This window comes from Alosa alosa, chromosome 12, assembly GCF_017589495.1.
Source record: "Alosa alosa isolate M-15738 ecotype Scorff River chromosome 12, AALO_Geno_1.1, whole genome shotgun sequence".
Taxonomy (NCBI): Eukaryota; Metazoa; Chordata; class Actinopteri; order Clupeiformes; family Clupeidae; genus Alosa; species Alosa alosa.
The window spans coordinates 31981279-32002607 of record NC_063200.1 but is presented as its reverse complement, the minus strand read 5'-3'; the positions used below and the strand labels follow the sequence as shown (position 1 = coordinate 32002607).

Here is a 21329-nt window from a genome sequence, read left to right as displayed (position 1 = left end):
TAAGGATGTGAGTTTAAGTTTGAAGTGCACTTGAATAACTGAGTCCGCTTTGTCGTCTCCTAGGAAATATCAGGGAATATTGAGAGTCATGTAGGGATTTAACCAGCAACAGGCACCAGTAACTTTCAAACTCTTGTGCAAAGCAAAGTGATGTATGGAAAGCATGCATTTGTATCACATTACTTAGAAATGCTCCTGCAAAAAAAACCTACAGGTTGAACTTAGAAGCTTTTTCCATGCAAATATTCCTCTGCTGACAAAGTGAGTGGCTTAGTGGCTTTTGGGGGGAAATGGCCGAAATCTGGTTCCCCTGGAAGGAAAAAAAAGTTTGAGATCTCTGTGGGCTCTTTTGTCATAGATCAATGACAGATTTAAAGTAGCAAGTTGGAATCACTCCACTAGTGTATTTTCCTGTCCCCAAAGTCCTGCTAGAGTGGCCTTTATTGAGGCAAGGGGAGCTCCCCTTTTACACTGTCCAACCTATCTAAAATGAAAAGCTGAAATATTGATTTCCTACAAAACCCCACTCCTTCCATCCTCCAGAATGACCATGGAGCAGGCTTCTGGGTGCAATCACTGTTGATGGTGGAAAATGTCAACTGCTGTGTAATGCCATCATGGAAAAAAGTGGGATTGTTGTCGGAGGGTTTACAGCGCTCTCCTAAGACCCCACAGACGTCAGAGGTTCCTTGAAGCTCATCTCGTTTAGGGCTTTGGATTGGGGGCTTTTTTGAAGCTCCACTTTTTCCATTAGCTTCAGAGGGAAGGATTTTCACAAAAGGGAACCATAGCCAAGTGAAGTGGTTCAGGGCCACAAGACAAGAGCCAAATAAACCGTGAATGGAGCCATATCACCAGCTGCTCTGCACTATTTGGTGGAAGTGCTACATCTGCCATGTGAATCCTCAAGAAGAGAAGGGGTGTATTGAACTTGTGTTTAGACTATACATTTATCCACTGTACAGACTTACACACAAGAATAGAATAGGCTACCTTGCACAGTGGCAAGCTTCACAGTCACAGTCATTGTGGCCAGAGACCTCATTTGGTGCACCTACATGAAAGACAAAGAAAATAATACACAGTTCTCTATGCATATATTGTGTAACAATATTTTAATACAACTTTCAACTTGAATACAACGATTTCGATTTGAAAGTTCTCGTTTGCTCTGGGCCACTTGTGTCAGTGTTTGGGTTAGATTTCAGACTTTCAATAAAGAAGGGTCAAAGCTAAGTGGCAGATTAATTTTGTTATTGCTTCTAGATGCCAAGACTTACTCTTTGATATGGTTCATGTTTTTGGGAACATATTTATTAAGCTTGGTTATCTAGTAACTCCACGCTTTGAACGGAAATGCTAATTTGACCTGCAGTATAAATGGTTCTTCAGAAAAAGCGGCACTGGCTTTGGCAGGCTCAAAGATAGAGCTGTCAACATCAGGATTGCGTGCGCAGGAAATGAAAGTGGCGAAAAGGCCGTCTGCGTTTTGACAGTTAAGTCAGGTCTGCGCCGGGCAACGCTCTCGATTTCGCGCCACAACGTATAGGCTCATAATGTTGTTTCTGCTGAATCTTTATTCTCTTGTGCGTTTTAATTTAGCCTTTCCTCCCAGGAGCAGGGTAAGTGCTGCTCTCAAAGATATGCTTATAGAACTTTCATCTTTTCACACCGTTAACGTGTGTATGTCCACACCCTGTGCATGACTGATCTTCAGTTTGGGAAATGCTAAGAGAAACAGCAAGTCTTGTGTTGTGGAACCGACGTTAACCTCTGAGTCAGGAGTTTAATTGAAACCACGGCAACCATTAAGGAATGAGGTTTGTTTACTCAGAAGTATGGCCTATCCTCCAACAGACTGGAAATGTGTTACCAATACAGCTAAACTCGATAAAATGGCTTTACAAGAGCGAAACTCGATTTCCCAAGTGCATATTGTTATTTACGGTCGCTTTGATGATGCATGGTTTAGTAGGAGTGCTAAAAATTAAATTTTGTGTTGAGGCTATGTCGTTGTGTCAACTCCTAGACCTTTCTAGGCAGAGTAATTTGTGAGCAATTCGGGCGTTCAGTAGGCCTAGGCTCCAATTCATTCTCATGTCAAGTGTGTGTAGTCTCATTTGATGAGTCTAATGGAACTGCAACACCAAAATTGGGCCAAATTGCCACATCCAAGAGTCTGTACAGAACTTTTAGGCCCTTGTGGTATGCCATTTCAAACTCTTAACTAAAATCTGTAGCTAGGTTACAGGTGGTCTGTTGGTGACATGTGATGGAAGTCTTTATACACATGATGACATATTAGGAAACAAAAGCTATGGACCCTGACCTAAGGGGTCATATATTATGGCAAAACAAATTTGCATCCAGGCACAGCTTATCGAGAGTGAAGAAAGATGTGTACATGTTTACTCAGATTTATTAACATAAAAATCATGGATGCATAACTGCATCAAGGATCCACAAAAATAACTAACCCAAGTTGTAGAGCACCCGCTCCATGTAGAGCACCCATAGCCTATGCTCCATCACATGACAACAGAAGCTGCAGATTTGAGAAAGAGTTTGAAATTGCATAATGTAAAAGTGCTTGAAATTCTGGGAAACCACTGTTGAGTGTTGTGGAGGCATCGTGGGCCTAATTAAAAAAAAAAAAAAAAAAAAACAGATGAAAGAAGGTACTGCTTGATAACCCCAATGAAATATTCTGGGAGGCTGCTCTGTTGGTAAAATGTTTGGCCCTCAAAGCGTTTTTGGTGGTTTATTTGGTTATGTTTAGTTAGGCTTGGTTATTGATTTGCCATGGTGGGTAACCTACCCCCTATAACACAAGGAATTTACCCTTCTCTTTAAAACATTCCCGAATCTAATTGATTCAAGTCAGGCAATATACTTGCCAACATTGAACAATGTATTTTGCACTGTCGGAGTGGACACAGGAACTCCAATTCACTGATAAGCCCTGTGCCAGCTCTGAGTCATCTGTCCACCTGAGTGCAGTGAGCACATTGTACACGGCCCAACGTAACAGAGAAGGTCCGCACACTTGCTCTCCGTTTTTTATTTATTTATTTATTTGAGTTCAATCCCCAACACAACAAGTGTGCGGACCTTCTCCGTTATGTTGGATCTTGAACTTTTTGCTCCTGCACCTTAATTTGGATGTGCGCACGTTCCCAAACTGAAATACATTGTACATGCCGTCATTTAAGTAGGATGACCACAGCAGGTCTGATTAGTGGTAGCCTGATTACCTGAGATTGCCTGAGTATTTTTCCTGATTACTGATATAAGTTGGTCAATGACCTTCCTGCCTCCTATCCCATCTTTGTAAAACCCTCTATCCCATCTTTGTAAAACCTCCTGATTTTCCCCTATTCAATGCAGTCATAATACTGACATGAAGGAAGATCTAACTTGTGTGATCACAGGTGTATTCACTTCTGCTGCATTGAATTTATTTGAGACCTGTACTTTCATCACAGTCTTTCTAAATGTTTTTGATTTTTCATAAGGAAAAACTCTGCACTCTGCACTGCACTGCCCAGAGAGACTTACAGTAAAGCAATAACTAATAACTTACAATCAGTGAAAAGATACACAATTCTGAATCATTTGACACGGATGTCATATTGAACTGGAGTGTTCTCTCTTCTGTTGTAGGCTATGAGGTGGGATTATTGAATGTTGGGGATAAATCCCCTATCACAGGAAAGCACGACTGGTGAGCATCAGTAGGTCCTGCTGTGTGTAATGACTCCTGTGCACTGATGTGGTGCTTTGCTGATTTCTTTTCAAACGATGGAGTATGCAGTATACACCCACATTTACTGAAAATACGCTAAAGGTTAGGGCTATCTAGCGGTCATTTCCATGTTTGTGGCAAAAAATAAACTCTGTTTGGACAGTGCTGGCCTGTAAATAGGAGAGAAATGTAGTGGCTCGGACCGAGCCAAAACAAGCAGCCTATCAACACGGTACTTTAATTACACAGGTAGGGAGGGGTTAAAATGTATTGAGCAGATAGGCTACCAACACAACAACTGTTCGTGAAACTGCGGAGTGTGTCTTTAGGTCTTCCACCCAGACTGCACAGTGGACGTAGCTTATTTCATTATGGTTTAAGACGTCAGTGTGTTCAAAGTGTGGATTACCCAACTATACCTATAGTAGGCCTGAAGAGCCATTGTTCTGTGAAACGTCCGTCCAATCTTGATTAGGTCTACATTTCTTGCATGCAAATATATTTTAAATAGGCTACTTATATATTATAAGTAGTTTTAGTTGAGGTCTACTTTAGACACAAGCCTAATGAAAACGTAATTTCTTGTTGTTGGATAATACCTTATTTAAAGTAGATAAACGAAACTGTATGCCAGGTTAATATCCCAGACCTCCAGCCTCTAATTACTAAACGTAGCATTCCATTGAAGACAGGGAGCATGTCTATAAAAATGAATTGGAACTGTCTTGGTTTCTGAAAACAGAGTAATATGCACATATCCTACAAAGTGCTGTGGGAAACAGCAACACCCTCAGTGTGGGCTGTTTTGTTTATTCTTTCTCTTATTTTCCCTCCCAAAAAGTGTCAGTTTAAAATGAATTTACCCTTCAGACGCTAAACAATGTTTCCTTCATGACTTGTAGGCTATGTGTTTCGTCTTGGTTAAAAATAAGGTTGGTTAATGTGTCTATAGAATTATATGAGACACATTATGCATCCATGGGTTCGATTTTTCTGCCAATAAATTATGTTTCTTGGTAAATTCAAGAATGTTTTGTGATCTCATTCGTTACATTGAAGTTTAATAAATCTACATAACTCTGCTGTCTCGACATATCGAAAATTGGTTCTGAGTCAGAAACGTGCAGTCACAATAATATTTAGGCTACAAACACCTCCAAAGACAAATAGCAAGATTATTCGCAGGGTGGGGTAACAAAATGCTTGTCTGTCTAAACATGTTGGTAGCCTATATGGGTCATTTTAAGAAATTAGTCACAGCAACGAAAAAATATAGGCTACATTTTTCAATTCCGTTTATTATTATTCCAGATACCATATCCAACGAACGCCCGAAGTGTTAGGAAGCCAATCTGAAGGCATCTAATAGAAGATGACAATATTTCGAGGGGTTGGAGGTCCATAGCGTAGGCTATGGTATGACTTTATGATTTTAGTTTTCGACCTAGCAACGTAGGCTATAACAAATATATGGCTAGTCCCGTGCATTTTCAAAAATAACAAGAAAATCAATGTTTGTAACGCATTATGAAATGATTTAAGTGATTAATGCCTTATAGATTACTAAATTAACACAGCTGGTGGTGATAATAAGAATACTAGACTACTGATAATAGGCTAATGATAATAATAATAATAATAATAATAATAATAATAACAATAATAATAATAATAATAATAATAATAATAATAATTTGGCAACTGGTAGGCTAGTATTTGTAAAATAGTCTTCCACTCTGTCTCTCTGTCAATCAAGTATCGATAAAAAATGAATCAATATTGTATTTTAGCAAATAAGCATAGAGGAATATTCTAAATGAACCTTACCCAGCATTTCAAAGAAAGCAAGACATCCGATAACCTGCGCCTATGTCCAGCCACATTTAGGAATGTTTTTCCAAGATCTGAATTAAATTGGCCTATAGGCCTATATGCTAATGGTTTTGCTGGCTACAGAGTAGGCTAGTTTGTTACCTACTGAAGATAAAAAGCCAGTGTAAACAAACTCACCATAGGCCTGTAGGCCAAAAATCCATCCCTCTAAATCGGTGAATGAGCTTATAGGTGCTAAATCTGTTTTCTGACCAAAGCCCGCTCGGCATATGTTTCCATCATCTGACTGTGATATGGAGCGAAAGCGGAAGTGGTCTTACACTAAACCATGCCTAATACACGTGCTTCACACCTGTTGCATGGGGTCATGGCAATGGCCATATTTTGGAAGTTCAGATTTGAATTTCTTATTAATATTTAAGTAGGCCTACATGCAAGTGAAAGGTTATGGTGGCTCATAATGTCGACTGTGGTTACATCTCTGTCGTTTTTTTTAATCAGAGAATTATAGTGAATAAACCTCAGGATAACAGGAATAGGATGGAAGTCTTTGCAGCCATGCACTTTTGGGGCCAATTATCAGCACCTGCATCAGAGTTGCACAGAATAAGTTTCCTATTATTTTCTGTTTGGCCTTCCCGCATTAGTCTGTTAACCATTAACATCTGATAGATTTAATTACGTACCGAGGTACTTTATGGGCATGGTGCGACTTGTGTTTTATGAAACACTTCGAAAGCCAATGACGTAGACGCACTTATTTCCAACAAAAACGGCCATTAGGCCAGTTCAAATGTACACTTTTCTCAGAGTTTCAACTCGCACGGGTCTAGTGGACAATAAAGTAATCCAAATATATAAATTTTTGAAACTATACATTAGAAACAGCAAACGCACATTGTGGAGTATTAAAGGCAATTACTATACTTCAATTGGCCCAATCGATCAGATCGCAATCAGGCTGGAGGTCCATGACGGTAGGAAAGCGATTTGTCAAATCTTTAATACTTCATGTACTATTCAAATGTTTTGGAGGGAATAGTAGGCCCTGAGGAAGCGCACATATGTCCAAAAAACGCAAGAGGGCGCAACACGCACATACATCAAAGGTGGGTTATACAACGTTGACTGCAGATAGAGGTCTCCGTGACGTTCTCTGGCATCCCGCAGACACAAAGCGCGGACCCAGAAGTGAGGCGTTGGTGGTTAGATGGGGTGGGTTAGGACGCAGCAAGGCAATATGGTTCGAGTAACCCATCGTTGCTTTCTCTCATCACGTAAGGCTTTCATCGGTTATCTCACAGTGCGTTTGCTTGAGGATTCATTTGTGACATGTTTTTGGTGTCAATAATGCACTAAACGAGACAGCTGCATGGAACAGGAATACTGTGTATATGGCAAATTAGACGCAAAATAAACGTGTGTTGTTAAATGTCATTATTTTATTTTTGGAATGTAAAAATGCGTAAGTGGTTCTTAAATTATTATTATTTTGTGCCTACTCACATTTCCTTTGTTATTGTAGCCTATTGATGAGCCGAAATTGCTCTTAGTCTTAAAACAGTAATCTAATACTATTTTGAAATTACTTAAACAGACCAACTTTTTATATTTTGCAAGATATTTAAATAAATACTCACGATTTGTAAGTACGCTTTTACGCATAACATTGTCCTAGTGTTATATATTATGTGAAGAGGTTTCTGATTTCTTATTGCTATTTTCCTAATCCCATACCCTATAAAGTTTGTTGCAAACCCCAGCTAGAGGTTTGTGATTATATGGAAATGTTTATATCTAAATATTTACACTGATGTCCACATTCAACTGAGCAACACAGGCATAATATAAATGCAAATATAAAAAGTTTTAAGACAGACAATTGTTAGGCCTGTGTATTGTTATTGCAGATAATTATTGCAAGTTACATACACAAAAAACAGGCTATTAGCCTATTAAGTTCGTATATTTTCAACTACAGACCTTAAAAGGGTCTGTAAAAACGGTCTTGCCTATAATAGCATAGTGGTAATTGGATCCAATAGAGTCCTTACAGTCAATTTCACGCAAAACAAGCCGATATCAAATTGCATGAAATTTTGCACAATAACATCCAGCGCCTTCCGCTGAATGCTGCGAGATGCAGGACTAGACCTTCGTCTCTCTTGCAGGAGTAATATGAAACGCGGGGGACTAATGAGCCCACTTAAACTGCGCTCAGATAGCAAAGCACTGCAGAGACCCTGGAGGCCACAGAAAGTGATACCCGGGAGACACGTTGTTACTGCACTAGTTAGAGACTAGTCCAACCTACACAATACAGAGTCCTTTCTCCATGACCAAGACCTGTGGTGGCTTTTGTCATAAATTATTGTGATTGAAAATGAGTTTGTGGGCTATGCCACAACTGAAAATAGCATAATAATAATAATAATAATAATAAACCAAACAGTACTGATCTACAGATGAAGTTACTTTAAACCTGTACATCTTATGATATTACGCAAACACGCACATATGCACGCATGTAGGCACAAGGCTGAAATAGAAGCAAGTAGCCCAAAACACAGCATTACTGCAAAATCGAAAGCTTAAACATCTGATCTGTCTGGCGATAAACGCTATTATGCGCAAGCACGGTAATCAGGGCCACCCACTGATATAATATAGGCCTATTATGCGTGTATAACCAGCCTCTCCAAGTGTTTAACAAGGCCATGATAATAAGTGAAAATAAAGGCCTAACCTACATTTCTTTTACGAACGAATAAAAGCTAAAAAAAAATATGGTCAATGTTTTACTTAAAGGTACAAAGGTTAATGATACATATACTAGGTTAATATAATTACATTACGTTAATGATAAATGTTTAAGTTAACTGTAGGCCTATGCCTTTAATCGAATAGCCTATAACGCCAAGTTTATGTAAATGACTATTCTCTGCCTTGACTTAATTAAAACAGTGGTGAATCCTAATGAGGAAAGTAATAAAAAATATAAAGTCCCCTTTGTTTGCACCCGATATTACTCTTCAGTGATGTATATCTATCAAATGAATTTTAGCACATTTGGGAGACAAAGAAAGCGGCTGCTTATGATTTTTTACATAGGCTACCTTTCCAGACACAGTGAGGATTATTCAAGAAGATAAAGCAGGACGAAAGATTAGGCCTTTCATTCTACATGCACCGCTATCGTTTATCTAAAGGTTTATTAATCACACGTCTTTTCATATATGCTACCTCTGACGCATCTCTCTCTCGCTCTCTCTCTCTCTCTCTCTCTCTCTCTCTCTCCTCACAGAGAGAGAGGGAGAGAGAGAGAGAAAGTGTTTGTCCCTGCATTGACCGATAATCACAACCAATCGCCTATTGCACGAGACCATTATGTGGCTCTTTAAGTTTGAATATTGCGGCAGAAAGAAAGATTCCTCTGTCGCTGATTTAACAGGTGATCGGGTCCAATAAAGTAAACGCACTTGCAGAACAAAATTACTGCAAACATAGCCTAACTTTGATTGACATAATGTTTGCTTACAATGTATCGGCTAATGCCAAATTAATGTAATGGTTCCTGCCGTCTAGCCATCAGTAGATAGACACCTTTCTGGCTAAATAAAGTTGTTTTAAATAACGTTTTATAGGGTGTAATTATAACTTTGAACATCCTTATTTTGAGAAGTTCTGCACCGTGTGAATGTGATGTCAACAGCACCTTTAGCGACTGTAGTGCATAATATAGTGGTAGGCTATATTTTCATATTCCACATGGCCTCTGTTGTTCTATAATAGGAAGGAGTAGATATATCTAACGATGATTTGTTTACTCGTGGTTCCTGAAACTTATTCTGCAATTGCTTTGAAAGATAGCTAGTTTAGGGTATGTCCGTCCTTAACTGTACATTTTATACAATATTCGCTTAATCCCTCCTTCCTTGGCACAGTCTCGTCTCCTCCGGACGGGTTCCTCGCTCTAGTCAGTTCGTAGGCGGTGCGCTTCTTAAGCATCTGCACGAGCCAGTAAAAAGCGCAGGAAAGTGACGCGAGGTAGGTTAGAGGGAGGGTGTTTCTCAGCAGATAGTTCAATCTCGGTCTTCAACTCCTCAAAACACCCCACTCGGCTCACAACATTACATCTCAGAGATCTCTCTCGAAGCTCCTCAGCTTGTCATCTCTGGATATATTCACCTTCTGTGACGGCGTTGCTCATTTTCGATTGAACATTTTTACCTCGAGTCTTTGGATCTCTCCGGAAACTCATCGTAGGGCTGATATTCCTCTGACAGTCTGGCAACTAAGAGGACCCGTAAATCAAACTTAATCGAATAGCTGACAGCCTAATTCGCCCTTGCAAATATATTCTGCTGCACCGACATGGTGTATTGTATATAATTTTCTTGAGATCAATTGCGAATGCCGCGCGTTTAAGCTTTCTTGAGTCAAGCTTGTTAAGGGCAGTTTGGCTTTCCTCCTTTGTTGAGATTTTTTCGAAGGTTTACGTATAAGACCTGGAGGAGAGTAACCCATATCCAGGTCGAGGTCATATGGACATTGCAACAAGTTTTAGGTCAACGGAGAAGCTTTTCTCAGCGAGGAATCATTCCTCCAGTGCTAAGATGCTAGACGGCATTAAAATAGAAGATCACATCAGGACAGGACCAGCAAGTTTGGGAGTTATGCTTGGTGAGTAGGCTATGTAATACTGCAATTGCATGTTTAACTGTTTACATATTTGAAAACTGTCATTTGGATCACATAAAAGATCAACAATTATGGCAGATTCTTAGAGTATAATGTCAGTTGAAGGTGAATATTTATTTTAAACTTTAGTTTTGTTAATTCCTCAGGAGCATTTATGTTTTATGCACATATCATGCTAAGTGAATGGTACACATAGCAAGGGAAAATTGAGCATTGCATTTCAGGATTCAGTTCTGATGAGTACATTGAATTGCATTAGTTATTTTATTGGGCCAACCATGCATGTTTGCTACAATCACACACACACAGACGCTTGACCTTTGAGTGAGACAATCATTCGAGTTAGTTAGGATTGGTTGAATAATGTCGAGACACCTCTCTGTTATGATATTTTGACTCCTCGCCAGGGTAGGTGTTTTGTTAAATATTTAAAATATATCAATCAGATGATCAGATCATATGTTTAGCCTACTCCAACAATTGACACCACAATTTATTTTTATGTTGGTCATTGACCTGTGGCCTGGAGTCAATATTACTTGTTTAATTCAAGCCATTTTAGTTGTGCTAAATTGTGTCTTTATTGTAGGTAATGAGTGCCACCATCCAGCGATTTGCGAGGGATGTCAGCGGCCCATCTCTGACCGGTTCCTCATGCGCGTCAACGACTCGTCCTGGCACGAGGACTGTTTGCAATGCGCGGTGTGTCAACAGCCGCTTACCACGACCTGTTACTACCGAGACAGAAAACTATACTGCAAACTGGACTACCAACAGTAAGAACATGTCAATCTATTTTCCTACTTATTGAATTGTAGCCTCAGCCTCTCTGACACAGGGTACTTTTATGACCTATGTGTGGGTGTCTGTTGGGCCTTTGTTCCAGCAGGTTTCGTTGAATTTGATTATTAAATGAGTCCACACTCAACAGGTAACTCCATCAATGACCATATCACAGGCGACACATGGTGTAGTTATTAGTGCCGAGTGATACTGGAACGTATATGTCTTGTTTCCAGTATAAGACGTTAGCATGGTATTTGTTGATAAATACCATAAAGGACTACCACTGGATGGTCAGTTAGTTCCACAGATTTAGAAATGTGTTTTATAAGCGACCCTAGTTTGCTGCAATGCACTTGTTTTTCGAACCGGACTATTGTGTCTCTGTGCTATTGTTTTGATCTTTTATTATTTTAAAACCGCATACCTCATAGCCTACATTCACATCAAAATTGGACATACGGCCTTTACCAAGGATATTGTTTGTTTGACATATATATTCGTTGTTTTCCTCAATTTTTGTAGACTATAAAATAATACATTTGACGCTTTGTGTAGGCTAGGCCTTTTTTTCCAAAGAGCAATCATTTCTGGAAAAACACACAGAATAAATATTTTCAATGGTCTATGTCACATTATGAAGCCATAAATGTTAACAAACAATGAAATATAGACAAATATAGGCTAATAAGAATTGCAGCGCAAAGTATAACATTGTGTATTTTATTATTATTATTATTATTATTATTATTATTATTATTATTATTTATCCAGTAATCTACATTAATTATTGTTTAAAAAAATAATGCTACCAGTACATTTATTAAGCTATTCTTATTGAGTAACACTAGCCTATTGTTCTGGTATTATTTACACTAGTATTTACGTATAACGTTCTTACCATCGCTTTCTTTTCAACTTTGAAATATGGTAAATGTTAATGCAAAAGTAAGGAAATTATAAATAATATATTAAATGTATAGTCAGTACAGTATAGCATTTTTTTTTTTTTTTTTGGTCTACATTATTCTCCTGAATAATCTTTAGAAGTGTACGTTTTTTGTTCGAGTGGGTATGAGTGGTTGCAATCTGTGCACGCGCCTTCGTAGCCACTGCACTAGCCTACTTGAGCTGTTGCAATTGGCCTACGTATCGCGCAGTTGTTTATGTGGAAGTTAAGTATATGTGTGTATCCTGTCTTGGTAAGGTTATTATCATTTCTAATATAGCATAAGATGATTTTAGTAGACATGACTTATGTGTGGGCACTCTCCTCGGCGCTAGTTTGTGTTTTGGACCCGGGCACAGACAGTGTGGCCAGTGTGTGACGGTGGGGTGTCGCTGGTCCCCCTCTCTCTGCATGGGCACTCTTCATGCCTGTCAAGAAGTTTTAAGGACTTTTTGTTGGGGGCTTTAAACATCGCTACTTCAATCACTGCGACATTATCGCTCCCTGCTAGAAGTCTGGCAACAGACAATGGACGACATCCATCGGCTCGCATCACTGGGCCTGTCCGCCTTTCACCCCGCTTCGCCCGACATGATGGCAAGCAGTTTGGCCAAACAATGGGAATTTCATAGCGGCAGCTCGGCATTCCATCTCCCGAGAAACGCTGGAGGTGCAGCGCTGTCGCCTATCTCAGTAGGCCTATCTCTGCTCTCTTACCTGGTTTGGAATAGCTCCAGAGCGCTTTCCAGCCATTTTATTCTAGTGGCATGTTTAGCTTAAGAGAAGATTGAACAGTAAATATTTTATAACACTAACTTTAGTCTCTCTCTCTCTCTCTCTCTCTGGATGTGTGTGTGTGTGTGTGTGTGTGTGCTCTTAAGATGAATGAAACCTAAATGTGGATTCCCAATGACAATCCCACATTTTACACAAGTACACAAAGTAATCATCTGAAATAAATCAAACATTTAGAACAAACGGCTATGTTTTAATACACATATACATATTTAGGAATACAATGAAATGAAATTGGCCAGAAAATATCATTGCAATTGTATTGTAATTTATTGCAAAAGTTCATAAACAATTTAGACGTAATTTAAAATGAATTAAAGTTGATTTAGATATATGAGCTTATTGGTAAATAGGCATAATTAAATAGGCATAATTCATTCTGCTGTCAATTTTACAGTGTGTGTGTGGGTGAGCATGTTCATATCTCTATGCCTGCACATTTGCAGCCTTTCGATCTCTTCATTTCAAAATATTGCATAGGATGGCCTCACATGCCACGACTGAGCCACCAAGCTTGCCTCTGGTTGGACAGTTTCTTGGGCCTCAGCCAATCAGACAAGGGTGTCTGTGAATGCTTAACCCTTCATGGCGAGCTCTTTCACCTCTCCCACCCTTGGCACCGTACCACGACAACCACGGCTCTTCACTTGCTAGCTCTCTCTTTCCTATTTTGGTTCTATAAAATTGCATTTATTTACAATGATGGGTTATTTACAGATCTAATTCACACCCATTTTGACTTTTATGGCTCTCATTTAACTCACATTAGTCAGGCCACAAACTGCCAGAGACTCGAGACAGAGGCTCACACTGTGAAGGCGGGTGTACAGGCACGATCTCAGATCTCCAGACAATGTGTCACAACCTGTTATTAGCCTAACTGTAAATCAATCAAAACATACCCTCACAGCGCTTTCATCTGCGCTCGGAAACACTTTTTAAGTCACAGGTGGCATTTTTGGTTCCTATTTAGAAGCATGTTTTTAAATACTTCCTGCACCACGATGTAACCGGTGTTTGTTGTTTGATTTCTGGTTTGTTTGATTTCTGATGGGATAATGTCACAGGAGCTGCACTATCCAAATTGGTGCTTTTTTGTCGTGTCACTTTGTAGTTGTAAATCTTGAAGATGTGTGCATACAACTATCTGTCTCTCTTGTGGTTTGGCTTTTAGGTATCAAAGTATTTTTTTAATTTACGTAAGGTGTAAGGTCTGTTTTGATTGCAGGCTTTGTTGTTGAGGAAAGGAATGTTTTAGTTGTCTACTAGACTGTTAAGAGATGTGTAAAGGTTAAAGGTTATTTTTTGGTTGTTTTTGCACTTTTACTTGCACTTTTTGTTCTCTAGAGGAAGGAAGGAATAGATTTATATAATGAAATACAAACGGGAAGCAACATTTGAAAAAATCGTTTTAAAGCAATTTGACCTCAAAATGTCCTCAGTGTATAGAGAGAACTCAAATGCGCTTCGGGAGACTTCCTTGCAGTGGAATTCTGGGGTCCCTGCGTCTACTGTGGTTTGTCTCTGGCTGCCTTGTGTGATACAGGGAGTATGACCACTTGTGACAGTACACTCAGCGAACCTTGTTTCAGCATGAGCTGGAGATCGCCAACGGCAGATTACACGGGCTGAGAGTAGCAGAGTAGATTTTTACTATACGAAAAGAAGAACCGTTTCTGAAGTGGCCTGGGACCAACAATAAGAAAAGAGAGAGGCAGGCAAAAAATAATAGGAGGAGTAGGCTGGATAGTTGTGCCCAACGCTGAAATTCCAGAGCTGCGGCGGAATGAGGGTCCAAACTCCCTCTGGTACAAGTGTCTCTTCCAGCTATGTTTAGATTGCTGCAGCACAGAAAAATAGTCCTCAGTTTACAGAGACAACAGACCCATTCCCCTCCATCCAGAGTAAATTAAAGCTTAGTTAAGAATTAATTATCAGCCTGATAGAAATGTTATGGGAAAGATGAACTCGCTCTTCACCTCTTAGACCCCCCCATCCCATCTCTCTCTCTCTCCCTCTCTCTCTTTCTCTCTCTCTCTCTCTCTCCAGCCCTAACCATTTCTGTCCTCTACTTCCAGTCAGCCAGCCCTCTGAACTTCTTCAGTTCCTCATATTTTCAAAACCTCTGCTTGGACTTGGACATTTACTAAAAAAGCCAACTCAGTGCTTTGTGTGTGTGTGTGTGTGTTTTGCCGAGTGCTTTTACTATGATGCTGTCTGGGGTTTCATGTGAGCAAAATGATATCTCTTCCCTGAAGAGATATCATTTTTGTTAAGGTAATGATCTTTGTCCATGAGATCGATCGTAAAAGCTACGAGCCGGTCAGTCGGCTGCGATGCGTGTGGTCCGCTGTCGCCTCCACCCAACCACACTGTGGCAGCACTTTTCTAACCTCTCCTAGAACGCATGACGTCAGTCACTATTAACAGAATTGCATCATTTTATGGAACATGCTGATAACAGTTCCAAAACAGATACTTGTCAGTGCATAGCATGGATAAATGTCATATTTTAAATGTTAATAGACACTGATGGCGTATTAAGGTTCATTTTATTGAATGAGTGAATGTGTTGTGCACAAATGTATATGTGTTGCATTTTCGGTGTTTTTAAAGTGGTGAATTGAAAAAAAGAAACATGGATACCAATGGAAAAGCTATATTTCAAAAGCCACCAGATGCGGTCAATATGGAGCGGTCAATATGGAGTGGTCAATATGGAGTGGTCAATATGGAGTGGTAAAGAGGGGAAAACTAAAAGCATCCCGTGTTAATACTGCGAACATAAAGCATAGTGGAAACGGAATATCAGATATCATATGAGCTGCAGTCTTTATTGCCACAGTATCCAGTGAATAATAGTTCTGGGTGAACGCCGTTCAGGATGCGCACAGTTAGTGCGGTGAGACATGTAGCTCCGTCTGCCTGTGGATGTGTTGCATGCTGGGAAAAAAACGACTGCTCGAGCTTGTCTGTGGCCCCTGGCTGAGTGGAGCGCTGCTATGCCGTCTCCGTCTGGGCATGCTCAGTGAGGAGGTATTGGATTTCTCATCAACGAATCCCGCTCTGTCCTCTATCCGTGTCCTAATGGGATGAAGCAATCTGTCATTCCAGCGCAAACTTCAACTCACTTTTTGATTTGGTTGCGAGTGCACTGTGTGCACTGTGACATATCAGTGTTTAAAATATCATGCGTCAAGATTTTACGGCTCAAGTAAATGTGTGTGAAATCTCCTTGTATTACCTGGGGGTACGAATGTGGATAAATGAACATGCTCTTCTCTGCTGTATCAACAAGTGGTAGTTTTGATACTACACAAATGTGTAGCAATACTCTACCTGCTGCTTTAAGCATGCTGTGTGGAGAGTTATCGCCCTCCTTACACTTTGAATACTTGTAAATGCCCTGCTCCCTAATACTTTTACAATTTCTAATATGATGACTGGGATTGTTCATCCCTGAGAGGCCTGCCTTCAGATAGTGTCTCTTAGTAGCCAAGGACTGAGTTTGTAAACCTTTAGAGATGGCAAGTTCAGACATCAAGCTGAGACTGAAGAGTTGACATGTCAGAGAGAAGACTTGGTGCCCAAATAACATTCCATAATATTTCTCAAAATGACAACAATATGCAATGTACATAACTATAACGGGAGAGTTTGAACCCAACCACCGTCCAGGGAGAAAAATAAAGTACCCTGTCCCTTTTTTTTTTTTTGGTCCTCGCAGTCCTCCAAAAACCTCTCCTGACTCATAGTCAAGTAGACCGCTGTCAGCGTTGGCACGGTAACCCCCCCCCCCATCTATCTATATGACACGCACTCGAGAGTACCCTGGTCCCCTCATGAGGGGCGTTTGGAGTGTGACTGCGAAATACACTCAGCCCCTCCAGCCCTCTCTCTCTCTCTCTCTCTCTCTCTCTCCGCGGCTGCCTTGCTTCCAGCTTCCTCCTCTTCCTCCTCCTCCGCTCACCTTGCCTTCCTCCTCTCCCCTGGGCCTGGAATGCCTGTCCAAACACGCCGTCCACGCTGCCCGGTCCCCCCTCCACCGCTGGCACCCCAGTGTGAGGAGAGGGTGGCACCAGGGTGGCAAGTGCTGCCACACGGGTGCTGTGTACCTGGGGCCCCGCTTTCACGCACGGGCCCCAAATTCAACCTCTACCTGTGGACCGCGGCGCAACCCACGCACACAAGCATGCGCCCAGACACACGCCCACACACACACACACTCACTCACTCACTCACACACTCTCTATCAAACACACACACACACACACAGACACACACTCGTGTGCATGCTAACTAGCGCACACGCTTTCAGTGATCTAATGAGAGGGTTTCTGGACGGACACACACACACACACACACACACACACACACCTTGTCTCTTGCCAGTCCACCTGTGGCTCTCTGCAGGGTGTGTGTTCTGAAAACTGGTTGGTTGGGTAACCACCGGCTCGGCACCTCGGCTTCACAACCCACAGAATCAACATTGTATTGACATAGCAGCTCCCTTCTGTCCATGTGACATTCATAGTGTCCGTGTCCACAGCAGAGCTCCATCTAGCCCAGCATGCTAACTGCTAACGATACATCAAATGGGAGTTTTTCCGTGCAACAAAGGCAGAAAATGACTTCAGTGTCTCGGAACCTCGCGGGGGGACCTTGTGGGCAGACCCCGAGCGATGGAGTCCTCGGCTATTAAAGTGACTTTTGAGATCTGATGCCTCCCCCCGCTGTCTTGTTCGAACACCCAGGGACGCCCCCCACCCCTCCTTTGTGCTCTCTTCATCTCGTAATGGGATTAATGCACAGACCCCCGTGTTTCCGCACTGGCTGGATGACACAGATCCGCACTTTAATCACAGACTGTGACACCAACACCCCCTACACACACACACACACACACACACACACACACACACACACACAACTGATGGTGACACTAAGCCCCCCCTGCCCACTTTGTGCTCGCTGGAAAGCTGACGGAAACCCTCTGCACTAATCCCCTTATTTATGTCAAGAATGGAGAGAAAGAGAGAAAAGAGAAGGAGAAGGCCCAAGAACAATCCACAACAGGATGGGGTGGGGTGGGGGGACCCCTCCTCCCGAATTCTCCTCCTCGACCAAGCGAGCAGGAGACTGATCTTACGGAGGCTCTGGAAGGGAGCAGAAACAGGAGACCGCAAGGCTACCCCTCTCCTCCCCCCCTCCCTCTCTCCCTCCTTTCCCTCCCCAGAAAGAAAAACTCAACCAACCCCTGCGACGTTTTAAGGCTTTCGGCCTGGCCATTGCCAAGAGTATCGATTTGGCAGAATTCCTCAGGGGTTCCTTTCATCGTTCAGTGTCAGTGCCTTTTTAATGTTTGCAGCTTTAAATAAGTGCCAAGTTGGTGGTTAGCTGCTGGCTGCAGTTAGTTTACTCACTCGCCAGTTTCTCTTTTTTTCCCACCCCTCCACTCCAACTCTCAGATCCTGGCTTCGCTAATATTGCATCCATCTTTTTTCTCTTTTACACCCCCCCTCCTTCTCCTCCTCCAAAGATGAGTGTGATGAATATGTCCTGTGTGGGGGAGATGCAGGCAACCTGTTGTCTTTTGTATTGTTTTATGATTTCCTTTGGACCTTGTTTGGACATTTGCATGTCTTCACTCTTCCCCTGACTTGATTTTTTATTTCTTTTTTTGCTTCGTTTATGTGTTAAGAGTTATGAAAGCTCGGGTCTTTCCTGCTGAATGGGGAGGGGGTGGGGGTCTGGGGTGGACCAGGGCCAACTCTTAAAAAAGGAGAAAGTTAAAAGAGAAAATTCCAGGCCTATGCTGCCTCACTGTCACAGTTCACTGAAGACGTGGTAGATGACAAAAAGTATGAATTTAAAGGAAAGTAACCAGTGACTATTTTTGAGAGTATAGCATGGCTTGCATACACTTAAAATATGTCATTTTTTAGAACAAGCCAGGTTTGAGTAAGAGAAAAGTTTTTAAACATTTGACTTCACTCAATGCCACAGAATAGCAAAAACTACAAAAAAGTTGTTTGTACTTTTGCTGTGGGATAGTTTCAAGGCCTCTCGTGAACCACATGAACCCGTGGGTAGTTGTGTTTCAGAGGAAAAACTGTACAGATTCCAATTCTATTTCTCTCTCTTTCTCTCTCTCTCTATCTCTCTCTTCCCCTTCTCTCTCTCTCTCTCGTTCATATTCGGCCAGCGTGTGGCGTGCATTCCTTTTGTGCACACGCCCCAGCCAGTAATCTGTTTTCAGCCAGTGGGAGTCTCCACAGGAGGAGGTGGAGGTGCTGGAGGTGGAGGTGGAGGTGGTATCGGCTTGGAGGGGAGGTGGGAGTGCTGTGTGTGTGTGTGTGTGTGTGTGTTTGTGTGTGTGTGTGTTGGGGTTTATTTACTTGTCTGACTGTTTTGGAAGTCTGTGAGGGCAAAGGATCAGATGGGCTGAGACAAATCTCATTACCCCCATCCAGTCTTCCACAAACCCCCCACCCCACCCCCTCCTCTCCCCATATCTCCCCTCACTCCCCCTCCCCATCATTGACCTCCTCTCAGTCAGAACTAATGTGGAGGTAGCAGGTGGTCCTTGGAGCTTTGGCTGGTGGCGCCCTCTTCTTTGCCACCTTCAGTCACACTGTTAACCCCCCCCACACACACACACACACACACACACACACACACACACAAACACGCACAAACACACACCGCTCCTCATTCTGCCCCCTCACCCCCCTCAATCCCACCTCCCCCTGGTCTTCATACTTATCCATCCATGAAATTTCAGAACAGTCCGCCTTGTAGTTTGCTTTTACAACCCCCGACCCGTTCATTGAAGTTCAAGGGGGAAAAAAAGTCATTTGGAGAGGTCACTGATTTTGGGCGCTGGGTTAAAATCGTTATCAGTGAGTGAGGAGGTTTGGTTTGATGGAAGTTTTTACTGCGTGACCTGAGAACGCTTATCATAGTCGGGAGGTGATGCATTGTGATGAAAGCTCCCGTAATCAGAGGAAAATGCAAAAGCGCTTTAAACATCTTGTGCCCCCCCCCCCAAACTCCTACAACCATCCATTCCATCCCACCTCACCCCCTCCCAGTGGATCATAACTCATCCCTAAATGAGGAGGCAAGAGTGGTGTCACATTGTAAAAATGAACAGCTCCGTTTTTATTAGAAACCAGAAGATCTAGGGCGCTCTCCATCTATCAAAGGCAAGAGCCCTCGGCCCGCACATCCGGGAGTAAATTCAGCACCCGCGGCCCAGCAGGCTGTCTGGAACTTTTAAATACACCTCCACCCCTGTCCCACCTCCACCTTCACTTCCCCCCCGCACACCCCACTCATCCTCAGGTCCACCCACCCATCGAGCGAGGCGGTGCGGGAGGAGAGGAGGGGGAAGAAAAGCACTCTGGGTAAACGTGAAGAAACAACACGGCGAGCAGCGAGAGCCCCTTCAACCTCCCCTCTGTTTAGGGACCGCAGCTGATCGCAGACCACTCGCCTGGCAAGAAAAATAACCCACAGCGAAAACTTTGCAGATAGGGTTTCATCGCCTCACGAGCCTCTTCAGTCACCCCCCCCCCCCCACACACACACACACATACACACACATACACATACACACCCAGCCCCAGCCCATCCCCCCACACACACTAACTCACACTCTCCCTTACACACACACAGACACACGCAAGCATATGCCTGCTTGGTGCCCTCCCTTCCCTACATGATTTGTGGACGAGGTTCCCTCACCCAGAGGAGTCTGCAAAACAAGCCGAGAGAAGTGAGAGGAACATTTGGCAGAGCTAGCGCGAGTGGGGCTGTGGGCTGAGGCTTTTGGGGTTTGAGGTGTGTGTGTGTGTGTGTGTGTGTGTGTGTGTGTGTGTGTGTGTGTGGCTGTGTGACTGCCTTTCGGATTAAACAGTGCCCCTGGTGATGACAGCTGAGAGTGTGCCATTTAGACGGCTCGGCTGCTTCCCCAACCACTGCCTGATGGAACAGCTCTCACTCACACACACACACACACACACACACACACACACACACACACACACACGCGTAGTGCAAAGACTACATATTTGGAGAACGTTGACCATTTTATGGCCACAGAGATCCAGAGGCCTTTTCAAAAATGTTAGTATGTCACCACACCCAATCTGAAAAAATTAATTACTTACAAAAGAGTGTTCAGATTTAGAACGAACATGTACCCTTGTTGTGTTTGTTTAATCTCAAAATTGGTGTTGCTTATTATAACTGTGGATTGGTCTGAAGCTGGCAGTCCTGCTCAGAGATCAAAGATCCTAAAATGAGTTGTGTTGTGTCTGTCACAGCTACAAATCCCCCTATTTGGCCTCGGACCCACAAAGCAACCTCAAAAACAAATCCCTTCTCACCATTTTGGCTGATTTAAGCCAAGGGAAGGATTCAACGCTGTCTGTGCGTCTTTGGAACTGTAAATTCAGAGGCGGTCATAACGTAAGGCCCCCCTCTTCTCTTCAAGTAAGACTGGGAATTATGATCACG

The 21329-nt window shown here is 42.3% G+C and overlaps 1 protein-coding gene across 3 annotated transcripts in view; it reads left to right on the top strand.

Moving 5' to 3' along the window:
• The first annotated feature begins 9561 nt into the window (after positions 1-9561).
• lmx1ba (LIM homeobox transcription factor 1, beta a) overlaps positions 9562-21329 on the top strand; it is a 48285-nt gene continuing 36517 nt past the window's right edge. For all 3 annotated transcript variants that reach the window (XM_048258557.1, XM_048258558.1, XM_048258556.1), the window contains exons 1-2: positions 9562-10261; positions 10869-11055. In XM_048258557.1, the coding sequence (XP_048114514.1) occupies positions 10123-10261; positions 10869-11055 (326 nt within the window). In that variant the 5' untranslated portion in view covers positions 9562-10122. The remainder of the gene's footprint in view (positions 10262-10868; positions 11056-21329) is intronic.